General features: G+C 33.1%; 1 protein-coding gene across 1 annotated transcript in view; it reads right to left on the reverse strand.

Annotated features, from left to right (window-relative positions):
- LOC117111695 (leucine-rich repeat-containing protein 57-like) overlaps positions 1–13,627 on the reverse strand; it is a 33,380-nt gene extending 19,753 nt beyond the window's left edge. The window contains exons 1-2 of the mRNA XM_033254680.1: positions 12,208–13,627; positions 5,870–6,005 (exon numbers count right to left, since the gene is read on the reverse strand). Of these exons, the coding sequence (XP_033110571.1) occupies positions 5,870–6,005; positions 12,208–12,288 (217 nt within the window). The 5' untranslated portion in view covers positions 12,289–13,627. The remainder of the gene's footprint in view (positions 1–5,869; positions 6,006–12,207) is intronic.
- Positions 13,628–13,716: the final 89 nt, after the last annotated feature.

The following is a 13,716-nucleotide window of genomic DNA, read 5'->3' on the forward strand; positions in this document are numbered from 1 at the left end:
TTATAAGAACCAGTAAAATTTTGCCCAGGCTCAGTGTTCTTATATTTTCGCCAATTTCAGGCTCAAAATTTTCAAATGTTCTTTTCAAACATACAAAATTATTATTATAGCAGTATACTGTACTATATTTTAGAGGGTAATTACATAAAGTAGTACGCCTACTGCAAATAGATAAGATTTGTTGGTTTTTCTATTTATATTTTAAAAAAAATAAACACCTCATTTGACATTTCACCTCAGCCTCAATTTGTTCTTATTTTGTTCTTCATTTTGAAGCGATTTCTGCCTCATTGTTTTTATAAAATATGTACATAAAAAAAAAGTGTAATTTAATGCGAATCTGTACATTAATCCCACATTACTCTATACCAATTTACCATGGGCACATTTTGAAATGTTAGATGGACTCTTGCGACCAAAACTATAAAAATCTCACTGCTGGGATTGCAGTTGTGAAGGTGAGGCTCATAGGATTGGTATGGCTTAATTGGTGGGAACACTCTCAGCTATAAATACTGCACTACTGTACTGTGTATTGCAACAATGCAAGAATTTATGAAGGTACAGTATTAAGAAGCAGTCCCACACGTTAGGTCATAATTAAATGTGACCCCGCAGGTTCCCTTCTACAACAGATAATCATCATGGGTGATTGTTCACATTTTATATAATTTAATGTGAATCTACAGTACTCATTAATCCTGTCAGATGTATTGCCACGAAGGCAGATCCGTGATTGTAGGAGAAAACTTTCAACCAATGAAAATATTACAGCTAAAATCCGCTAGTTGCCTAGCACCTGATGTAGTGTCCAAGGGTAGAGTCTGGTAGACAAAACGGAACATGTTTCTGTATAAGATGCCTACCACTACCAAAGAAACAATGAAATTTCACTGAAAGATCATAAAAATCCTTTACCGTTAGCATTAGCCTCCTCAAGCTAGAGGTGTACCAGGGACAAATTTTTAGACTTTAATTTAACAATTCTACATGGTTTAAAAATTAAAAATCTAATCCAGGTAATATTTTTAAATAACATTTTTGTGAAGTTTTACCAATAATTTTCAGCATTAATGCTGGATGACTTTGTGGCATGATCTATTTACAGTATTTATTGTCTAATTGAGTTTGCAGGTAAAAAGGTGTGATATACTTCAAGGAAATTTGAGTAAAAGAAATCATGCATTCGATATTATATAAAGCATATAAAATATGAAAATGTCATTAGCCTACATTAGTGACATTGAAAGGAACAATTAGACTGATGTCAAATTTAATGACATTGGTTACTGTTTAACTTGACAAGTTGAAATGTATTACATAAACAGAAGGACACTACTTTAAGAAGACAACACTTGATATATTAGCTTCATTTCCACCTCAGCAGTCAATTAAATCCTTGAATGCGGGCATCATGCCAATGGCTATGACATGTATTCCTGATGGTTTTCCAGTGCCAATACCAGCTGATACGCACATTGATGTCATTGTATCATTTTTATGACATTTATGAAACTTGAAGTTTAACTTCCTTTACAATTTTACCATATGGACCACACTCACCCCACATTTAAACAACCCATTGTGGACCCCTTAGGAAACATGATCTCTTTAGAAATAACCCATAGACCCCTTTGGGAATGTATTGTATGTCTTCTTTGGAAACATCTGAGTCTACATCATCAGATTTTTGTCTGTCAACTTCAACATATGTTTGATTAGACTTGTCTGATTTTGTATTCTTGCTTCATATCATCTTTCAAACAAATAGTTTGAAACAAATAGAAGTTGGACATAACTTCAGTACTGGTACCAGCAGGGACCCAGGGAAGCACAGGACCCCTTGTCAGTGAACTTTTAGCCTTCCATCAGGGCCATTTTGTTATGAAACACTGCTTAGAAAAAGCATGTTTACAGAATGAGACCACATCATTTCTGGGCATCTAGTGGTACCTATTCTTAAAATCTGCTCCAACCAAATGGGAATGGAGGTTTGTCTCTCCTCTCAGGAATCTTGATGGTAGGTTGGGCCAAGAGGTGTCCTGTAGGGGATTTTTGACCTCTTGTCAGGGACTTCTGATCCTCTGTCAGGAACATTTTACCCTTGTTTAGGCATCTCTGGTAACCACTACAGGGCTCTATTTTCTTATCAAAAATTGTAATTATGTGAAATATGCTGTCAATATGTTGAAACTGGAATGAAATGAACAAAATATCAGGCTTAAGGAGAGGATAGGGAACTTTGGAACAAGCCCAAAGGCATAACAGGTTGTACACAGTGTTACTCTAAATTTGTTTTTACTTTCTGAACGGAACATTTTCATCTGTTTTAACTTTGAGAATGGAATCAGTGTTAAATCCCATCAAATTATCATTCTTTAATCTTACCGGCAGCCTATATTATCACTAAACCATATCCCTCAAGACATCTCCTTTATAATGTACTGCTTTTTTCCCTGTTATTCAATAACAACAGAAATTCTAGCTAATGTGCATTTTCAAAATATGAATTTTATATTTTCCTTTCAATCTACTAACACATTAACAAATTTTACAATTATACCGATAGTATCGGTATAATTGTAAAATTTGTTAATGTGTTAGTAGATTGAAAGGAAAATATAAAATTCATATTTTGAAAATGCACATTAGCTAGAATTTCTGTTGTTATTGAATAACAGGGAAAAAAGCAGTACATTATAAAGGAGATGTCTTGAGGGATATGGTTTAGTGATAATATAGGCTGCCGGTAAGATTAAAGAATGATAATTTGATGGGATTTAACACTGATTCCATTCTCAAAGTTAAAACAGATGAAAATGTTCCGTTCAGAAAGTAAAAACAAATTTAGAGTAACACTGTGTACAACCTGTTATGCCTTTGGGCTTGTTCCAAAGTTCCCTATCCTCTCCTTAAGCCTGATATTTTGTTCATTTCATTCCAGTTTCAACATATTGACAGCATATTTCACATAATTACAATTCATTTTCAATTAACACATATTAATTAATTGGAAATCCATTTTTTTTCCATTGATACCCTCCATTCTAATTGACATCCATCTCTGATCCAACTGATGATACTGAATATCCATTCCATTCCCAGTGATAACTCCACTGATATGTACTGTACTCTCTCTCTTTTTCCATTGATGGGCATCCTAATACCATCTTATTTCTTACCATTGATTCTCTTCTATATAATATTGACATCTTTTTCTTTCCCATTGTTTCACTTCCCCTTAAAAATTCTCATCCTGCTAAACTTATTCCCAATTCCCACTGATACTGGGTACATTTTTCTATCCCTATTCTTCTTTCTCTATTGTTACATTCCTCACTCTCGTGAATCTTCTTTCCCTTGATTCCTCTTTCATTCTTCTAAATCCTTCCACCTTTCATTGTCATCCGCTAAACATCTTTCTACCTTTCTTGATAGGTGCAGATAAAAATAATGTTGGTAATGATATATCAGCAGCTATGAAATGAGACATGTACAGTAGAGTGGCATTACTGTATGCTACAAATTAATAACATGATACATGGATTATGGTTAACAAATAGAGGGTGCAATTGAAAAGTTTTACAATGCACGCATGAAAAACTTGTTCACAATTTGAAATTATTTAACCTCAACCCCCCTCCCACCCTACCAAATAAAAATAGCAACCAAAAAAAAAAAACACTAAGATGATTAAATGCTTTTGGAGTAATGAAATATTCTATCAATTTTAGGCGCAGCCTGTCCCTATCGGCTTCAAGCGACCTGGGAGAAAGAAACAAAATTGATGAAATTGATTTTGACCTTTGTGACCTTCTACATATCAGATCAGAACTCCACGATGACATGGATAAACACAAAAAATTATAAGAAAACCAGTAATATCTAGGCTAGAGGGAGGACCCTAAGCAAAAAGAGAACAATTTAAGGAAGCAAGCAATTACCTTTAATTATGTAAAGAGCAAGGGTAATTATCAGTAGAAAGATATTTTTAAATGTCATCAAAAAACATAACAAAATGAGATGCTAGTAGGATGGGAAAGACTTGTGAAGGGGAAATTTTTTTGGTGAGGGGTGGGATTAATACAGAGAGGCCTATATAACTGATAAAGAAGTTGGCAGATGATCACATACTATTTGAGTTTCCTTTAGTTCTGGAAAGAGTTTTTCATTCTTCCAATTTGAAATGCTTAAAACAAATTACGTTCAATTGAGTTAACATTATACTTTAATTAACACTCTGACCGCCAGGGGTTTGAAAAAATAGTATCAGCCACCGCCAGACTTTTTAGTAAATTTGAACACTTTTCGAAAGCTTGTTGAGAGTGCGTACAGTATGTGATCAGATTGACATGCAGTGAATACCAAAATACCTATAAACATTTTAGCTTTACAATGGTACCAAACACTTTATTCTAATCACAATCTGTTACCCGTAACAGTAAAATGAAAATGACTCACTTTTGAGATTTATGCAATTTTGCACAACGAAGCTGAGATTTAAAACACAATTTCATGAAAAGTAAATCAATACTGCTCAAGGCTAATGTAAACAAACAAATAGTGAAAGACTTACAGTCCAACTGAATATAGTGTTCAAATTGCTAGTACATGTCGTTAATTACCCCATCTATCGGATTCCGTTAAAAAACCTGAAACATGGAGATCTCCGTGTTTGGCGGTCAAGCGTTGCGGTACCAAACACGGAGATCTCCGTGTTTGGCGGGCAGTGTTATTAGGTTATTATTAATATATTATTCCAAGTCATTTATGATTTAATAGCACTAATTAAATCATTCAACATAAAATACATTCTACCAGGTTGCCATTAAAATCAGATTTTTGAATATTCAAAAACTGGGGTTCTACAACACATCCAACATTTTTTTTTCTACAACACATCAAACATATTTTTTCTTCCAGAGCCTGACTTAACACTTTTGAAAGGAGACAGTGAGTTGAACTTTACAGTAGATTTGAACACCTGACAAAAAGGCAGAGAGCCTATTAAAAATAATCACTACATCAACCACAATTGATGACTCAGAAATGGGGAAAATTATTTGGTACACTAAACAACATAATAATCTATATCAACTGTGTACTTTGAGCACCGAACTATTAAATTTTACTATATGCAGGTTTGATGTATGCAGGGACCTTGTAGTGTCAATGTCAATGTTCTTCACCAGCTTGCATCTATAGAGGGCGATATGAACCTACATTACCTCATAAATTTAATACATTATAATACTTGGTCCTCTTTGCAGACTAAACATACTAATACTTTTAGTATTGACAATAAATATATTATTAAAATATTTGTAATAATAATCAAAAACTATCAACAATGATAAAATATTGACAAAAAAAATATAATTAAAGTAACAATGAAAACAATCTAAAAAATTATTTGATTTGGAAAGTACAGGGGGAGCGAGACCCCTCACTCAAGGTTTGGTCATAAGATCTATCAGACAAGGACTCAAAAAATGGAACCTCTGTGTATTCTTTTGAAGGATTTAGGAAGAAAGTGACTACTACTAAGTACCTCCCTCCGGAGCTATACTAAATTCAGCACAAATTACGCTGAGATACTAGATAACTCCCTACCTTTAAGCTGGTTTTACACTAAGTGAATTTATTCATGCGAATCGAAAGTGTCAGTTCACGCACATACGCATTCACCTCAACTACTTTTTGCAAAGCAACCAATCAGAGCTCAGGAAGCGAACCTACGCTTTCGATTCGCGCAAATAAATTTGCCTAAATTTAAAACCAGCTATACATTTGCCCAACAAAAATTTTAAATTATTTAATTATACAATAATAAGTTAAATGGATAATAACTTAATGATATACAACTTACCAAGTCGATTGTGATTGATTGTTAAATATTTCAAATGTTCAAAACTTCCAATAGAAGACGGCACTACAGTAAGCTTATTTTTAGATAGGTCCAAAGTTCGCAAGTTTTTCGTCAGTTTTTGAAGTTGAGGTGGAAACTGAAATAAATTAAAACTGACAGTTAAAATCGGTGCAAATCTAAGAGAATTCAGAAGCTGCCTTCAGAGAAAAAATCGGAGAATTGAAGAAAAATGATAAAGGGCAGGAGGAAGATTCAGGGGAAGAGTCTGGGGAAAATTGAAGGGGAAAATCAGAAATCTGGATAGATTTAGAGGGATTGATTCAAGAAATAATAATGGGGAGGGTTCATGTGGAGAAATAAAGCATTACAGGTATATCATTGTTTACTTTAATTATGAAATTGTGAAAGTTGGCTAAGCCTAGCTGTGAGGCTTCTAGGCAAAAGGTCCTTGGTTCAACTCCAGCATATTCCAGGAATTTGTTCATTACTATCAACTCAAGTTCAATGTCTCTCATAGTACACTCACTCTATCTTCTTAATTGTGTAACAGCACAGTACATAACCATGCAAAATTTAAAACACAAAAACATAAGTTGAACTTTCAATTTACACCAATCAAAATTACAACATATTCTTTTTTATAGCTGGCCTCTATAGCGATGTAATGCAATCTGAGGATTTTTTAAAATTCAGTATTTTACGCAGAAGTGCCTCACAAGGCAATCTCAAGCCTTAGTAACGAAAATTGAAAATAATACAATGAATGGTAGCACTTGGCACAAAAACGATAAATTAAGATTTTAAAGATACACTGTCTGTCAATGTTAGATATACGGGCCCTCTATTTGGAACAATCTACCATTCTCAATTACCAATGCTGTCTCTGCCAGAGATTTTTCTAATAAACTGAAAAAACACATAATCTCAAAATAATAAATTTTTCTGTGGTTGAAATTCGTCGTGCTGTTATATATCGAGCTGCTTTTTCTTCCTTTTTTTCAGGCCTGCCAAACACAAGATGTTTGTTTTTGCAAACAACTTCTCGGATCCTGGCCTTCTTCCAATTTTTGCATTTGCAATTTTGTATTTTCAAGTGCCTTTGGAAGAAAATAAATGTTTTGTTGAATTGAATTGAATTGAAAATTGAAAAGATAAATTCAATCTAACCCTTAAAAAGCTCATTAAAATAGATGAATTGGATCAACAGACATTTAAATTTCAAGTCAACATATGAAATTATATTTTGCCAATGAAATTAACAATAATAATACATATATTTATTTGGCATTCGAAGGTACAATGTATACATTTGCCAGGAAGTAGACTAATTAGCCGCCTCAAAAAAAAAAATAAATAAATAAATAAATTTCAATAATCAAAATTACTATGCAAGTAATACCAAAGAAAAGATAATGAAAAGGACAAGAAATATTTAGTAACTACTTTTATTATAATAGAGAAATTCTCTTTTAACTGTGGAGCCATGCACATACAATATCAAAAAGTATTTCCAACAGCTTGAACAAGTTGAAAACAAATAACAGAAATGAAAACATACCAAATCTAATTTATAATAATAATACAAATATAGCAACACCTTGGAAATGTGACATTCTACTGACATAAAAATATTCAACCTAATTATAACGTTTGCATGATTTACTTAGCTGCTTTTGTTTCTTTTTCCTGGCTAAGAAATAGCCAACTGGAAAAAAGAACATGTTTCTTTTTTCTACCATCATCCTTTCTTAGACACCTCCATTTATATTCTTTTAAACTGATTTACTTTTATAATTTAGATAAACAGCAGAAAATCCAGCAGAAATTTACATATCATCCTAAGTAATGAGAATCCATGTGTATAACCATGGGTGAAAGCATATTCTTTGTAAACAAAAATAAGAAGGAACAAGGGAGGAAGGCACACACACATTACCCTCTTTTTCTAAAGAAAAACATAACTTTTTAATTGTTTGGCCAAATCATGGGAATTGAGGAGGCATCATTGAACTTGTGACACAAGAAGGCAGGGGTATGCTTATTCAACAGGGCCTAGGAATTTTCTATACCACCTGGATGAAAATGGAACACCTCTGAAAAAGTGGCATATGTGCTGACAATGTCAGTACCACAACCTGCAAGGAATTCACAAGGTGGTCTTTTAATAATTCTTTTACTGTTTAGGTAGGTGGTCTGGGAAGACAGGACACTTTGTTTACAGCTGGTAGATGAATAATGAGTTCTGATTTTTATAAGATCATACAAAGCTAAAAATCTTAAGTATGTACTTATTATCTAGACTTGGGATTACTGTATATATATATACGGAAACTTTATCATCGTGAAAACTACCACTTAAAAACCTTTAATGAGTCAGAGTGCTGATATAGAGCTGTGTGTCAAGATTATTACAGTATTATATTTTTTTTTAAACCGTAATATAAAAGGCGACCCTTCCAGCGTATCCAACAGTACTGTAGGTCGGCTGATATTCAGGGGCCCTCCTTAAATAAATGAAATAATGTGAAGCTTTTAACAATAGCGAAGTCTCTTTATGAGGTTTAGGGAGTGGAGTTGTTTTTTAGTCATGAGAAAAAGTCTTGTTACCACAGGATTTGAACCCAGGACTCTGGAATTAAAAGGCAAGCATCTTAACCACTAAGCTATTCAAGGATTAATATTTGTTTGGAATTAGACTTTTTCACAGAAATATGGATTATAAGTATTGATACAGTATCCAGTGTGGATGTGGTCGAATTAAAGGCAACTACTACTGTAACCGTTGAGTCCACATGTTAAAAAAATTGTTTATAATCCCCTCTTCACCACTGATTTCAGTCCAACCAATAAATATTTTTAATTTTGATGAAATTAAAAAAATGAAAATTTGACTCAAAAATACTAGTGTAGATTGATTAGATAAAATACAGAACAAAATGAAGGAAAAGAGGTCCTTGTTTATTACATACAATTATGGCTGGGAAACATTGCCTTGTATTGATCAGTTGAACAGCACCATCAACGTTTGTTTCATCTTTAACTTAATTTTTGGTAGTTACTCTAATTACTGAATCTTACTGACGAGTCTGGTGGGATAGCTGGACAACTATTTTTTTACATGGCCTATTGAAATTGACTGAAGATTGCCAGTGCCACTCGCTCTGTACTTTTACCTAATTTTACATACCACAATAATTGAACAATTGGCTGCATCTACAGTACCAACTGATACCTGTTCCAGCCCCCTCGAGCATTTTTAAAAGTACCACTTACAAAGTTTTGACAAACACAACATCAAAATGTTACAAGTCTCATACAAAATACTTAAGATAATTAATCATTGGCCTTGGAACAAATTCCAATAGGTACAATACATTTTTTCAAACTATCACACAGAGGTTTCTGCACACATAAATTATATTTCATAATGATATTTGAACTTGCACTTGTATCAGTTGCACCTGACATATTCAGGAATAACAAAGTCATACTTAAAAATAGAAGCAAAATGGTAAATCAAAATATGTTCAATATGTTTTCACAATCACTTTATTCACATTCTTTCCCTTCTCCCAAAAATGTATAATTTATATTAAAAATATGGAAAATAGCATAAAAATAACAATAAACAACTGTAAAAACAAAAATGTAATACTGTATTTATCGAATAAATGCCCCCTCTAGAGCCTCATTTGGAATAAAATTAATGTTCTACTCTACTAGAATTACATTTTTTCTAACCTGCTTGGGATCATAACACATTTATAAATAAACTCCTCCCACGAATGAACACCCCCCAAACACTCTTCTCAACAACAAACGCTCCAAGGTGTTTATTCGAATAAATACGGTTTGCTTACACAATCTATATTAAATTCATAATATTTTTAATTATAAAAAGAAAACACTTGTCCTCACTTATTAAGACATAATAATATTGTTATATTTAGTGGCTGATAATCTATGGTAAAAGAGCTTGCAAAAGTGAAAAAAAAAAAAATCTTTTTCGATAACTGTCTCATTTGAAGGTGATGACATATTTCTTTATTCATCTAAACTTTGTGTTATTCTTTTTCAAAATTAAAAGATTAATTACATACATTCATTATGATAAGTTTATTTATAAATGTACATGTTTTAAGGCTACTCTCTATGTGTACATTGTGTCTACTTTTAACATTTTTCTATCTTCGTCCATTTAAAGTCGGAGGTATGTCCTGGTCCCGACCCTTTTATGTTCACTTGGATAGGCTTATCTTCATAAGACTTTTTCTACGAATGGATAGCTTGTTCGAAGCAAGAAATCAAATTGACTTTATCCAGTACCACTCACATACAGTGTGGAATACTTTTAACCTATGAATGTTTTAGGTTTCTCCAAATTTTACGACCAAAAAGATATCATAGAATTTGCAATTAGACAGGCCACTCAGAGTAATCTGTAAGTACCAGTACTAGCCAACAAGTGCCTTCTGACTCGTGTGACCATCACATGATCGTGTTGGACTGCCAACTTTAATATTTTTAATAACCAGGAAGGAAACAAGACTCAACACATTTTGTGTTATCACACGAACACAGCAATTCTTTTGTAATGATACAAATAAACCGAGAAAAATGTTAAAAATACAATTATAATCAAATTTTATTAATTAATTAATCTTAATGGCTTGTGGGAAACATGATTTATCTCTACTAAATCATAAACCTAAACAGAACTCCAAAATCTAACTAAATAAAGTTCAATTTGGGAGCGGAGATAAATTTAAGTCGATTCAGAATGTAGAGCAGCTCCGTAAGTAAAGAAAAAAGGGAGAGGTGATGGTGGGACCATCCGAGATGAGACTTATTGAGTGAGCGCTGAAGAATTGTAATAATATATCTCAGTTACCAATTAAAACTGTTAGATACGCCAAAAGTCCCTTACCTTATTTTATCCGTTTGCTCAACGCATAAACCCCGGTGATGACTATCGTAGTGTTTTCTTTTTTTTTTTTTTCTAACTTTTGTCTTTTTGCTTGTGCTTGTAAAATTACACGCAATTTGGCCATTGCCACGAAATGTAATTGTTTTTTACCTGATGGTTTTGTTGAATAAAAGTATTGAATTGAATTGAATTGGGAGACCAAAATTGAAGGCTGTTCAGCTAAAGAACATCAAGATGACTGAGAATGCACATCAGCCTCAATATAACTAAGTTTCAAATTCTTAATCTTAGATCGTAACTAGTTAATCGTGTCTGGTCACTTGGAAATGAAAGCATTTTAAGTAGAAAAGTGAAAAATTAGTGGTTGAGCTATGGGAATTTATTGTAGAGAGAGATATTGAGTAGGTTGAAGCATGAGCATAAGGAAAAGAGAGTAAACAAAGCAAACTTTAGTGAAATGAAACCTTTATATTTAAGCTAATAATTGTATCTTTCAATCAATGAAAATTATACAGTTTGATTATGCAGTTTGATTCATGGCACTCAAGATAATAATATGGGTTTTTTTTGGAATACAGATTAAAATAAAATTTTGAATTATTATGTACAAATTTTTGCATCTCTTTTACTTCTACACATTTTCACTGTCAAACCGAGACCACAAAAAACAAAAATACCTAATAATATAAATCATAATAATATCTAGATAATTGTTTACAGATTTGCACGGCGAAGTCATAATATATTTAATGCTTGCGGTACACAACATAGATTCCCCTGAAGGCGACCAAAGCAACTCAATCGAAACGTTGAGACTTTTTCAGAACTAGGCCTATCTATGCGGTGTACTGCAAGTATTAAATATAGATAATCATTAAGCATGTATATCAAGCAAGGCCCTATGCCTACAGGCATGAGCCTAGTAGTAGAGGTCTAGACCTCTCTCTAAATATGGTAGGCCCTATAAGGTCAGACCTATGCCTAGCAAAAAAAAATCCTTTTTTATATAATTATATTAAATAGGCCTACTACATTACTATAGTCTATGGCCTAGGCTAGTAGGCTAAACTCTTTTAATTACCTAGGCCTAGCCTAGATCATGATGTTTGTTGACAAAATATGGTTATTTAGGTAAGTACTAATTACTAGGCCCTAGGTTTAAATTTTAGGCTTAATTAGGTACAGTATGAGACTTGGTGTCAACTAGCCTAGGCCAACAGTCTAAAAAATCAAGGATGGCCTCTCTAGGCCCAGGCCCTAGTTAGGCAAGTATTGGATGGAGACTAACCCTAGCCTCATTCGTGATTGAGAAGCTTACGTCTACCTACCTAGCAAGCAGGGCTAGGCTAGACGTATGCTGCCCAATAAAGAAATACAGTAACAGATTGTATGCGTCAGAGATTTCCCTCACCTGTGAAATTCCCATGTCATTAAGCTGACAAACACCGGTCTTTTCAGCTCTTTCAAGATGGGGATTTATGGAGTTACCCATGATGAAAATGTATGTTTTTTTGTCATTAATCTGCTATGTTTTTGTGCTATCTTTCCAAACGGGGTCATTTTAGAATCACTGAACTATGACCTGGTATGACCGGCAAAACAAGACGGAAAATGGAATCGTCCAGAGGGCACATAAAAGGATGCTCAACTTAAATTGATTATATAATAAATTATTATTTGGGGATTTTCCAGTTGACAATTAGGATTAAATAATAAAATTATGCCAACTAGAGGAACTGTGTAGGACCTAATCATATTTACTAAATAAGTTTAAATCCATAACTTAGACACTAAACTTACAATTAGAGTGATTGAAAGATATACCGATAGATATTTATAGTAAAATAAATAATTATGTACTATATGGTATTGTAATGTTTTTGTTTAAATATCATCCAGGCAAAACATTCTCAATTAAATGTATTTCGATAGTCTACCGAAATGTTGGAATGTTGGTTATTAACAGAATGTCAGCATTAAACGAACCTAAGCATCATCAGTGCCACCTTTATTTGATAAGGTCATAATTTTTTTTAAAAAACTGATTAGGCTTACAATATGCATGAATAAATACACAGATGAATGGATACATTAGCGAATTAATGCATGAATAAATTGCTTATTTCAGAATTTACATGGAAAAAACAATTTCTGGGATATAAAATATATGAAAGGTACGAATATTAAAGCACAAATTCATAAACGAAAATAATTCATGCATTGTAAGAATATTGTCTGCACTTTGATGGCATGAATGTAGCGCAATAGGTCAAAAAATAAAAGTTTATTTTTTTGGGTACAGACTTGATTGCCAGGGAGCATACTGATTTTGTATCCTACCAGTGTATCTCGTTTGTTTTCAAAATCAACAATGATTTTTTTTTGTCTTATAATCCCCACAACCGCAGCAGACATCAGATGACGTAACTTGTGACGATATAGACACATTGATGTAAATATTAATATGTTTGGATATAGAATTGTCACTGAAAATAAATAACTGTTAGTTATTTAATACAATTTTCACAGAATTAAGCAACCGATTGATCAGAGAAAAATACAGAGAATTTGAGATGGATTTAAAGATCAAATTGGCCTTAGTCTTTGAGGACGTCTACTTCTCAAAGTCTTGTTTACTGTCAGTGCCTGTATAACATGTCCTATTCAGAAATTTCTAAGGGATTACACTAACTAAGGTGCTTAGCTCAGTTGGTAGTTGAACTTGAATTGGAGCAACCGAACGGTAGTCAGTATATCTTGGGTTCAAATCCTGATGTGGATAAGCTTTTCTTACAAAATACAATTTCAACATTTCCACGAGTTGATGTCATAATTAATTCTGGGCCACTATTCTACCAATGCATGCTTCACCATCAAAATGGAAATATGCTCAATTCTATGCGCATCATCACTAAGTGTT

This window comes from Anneissia japonica, unplaced genomic scaffold (genome assembly GCF_011630105.1).
Source record: "Anneissia japonica isolate Jap-2015-1 unplaced genomic scaffold, ASM1163010v1 scaffold287923_len1623670_cov205, whole genome shotgun sequence".
Lineage (NCBI taxonomy): Eukaryota > Metazoa > Echinodermata > Crinoidea > Comatulida > Comatulidae > Anneissia > Anneissia japonica.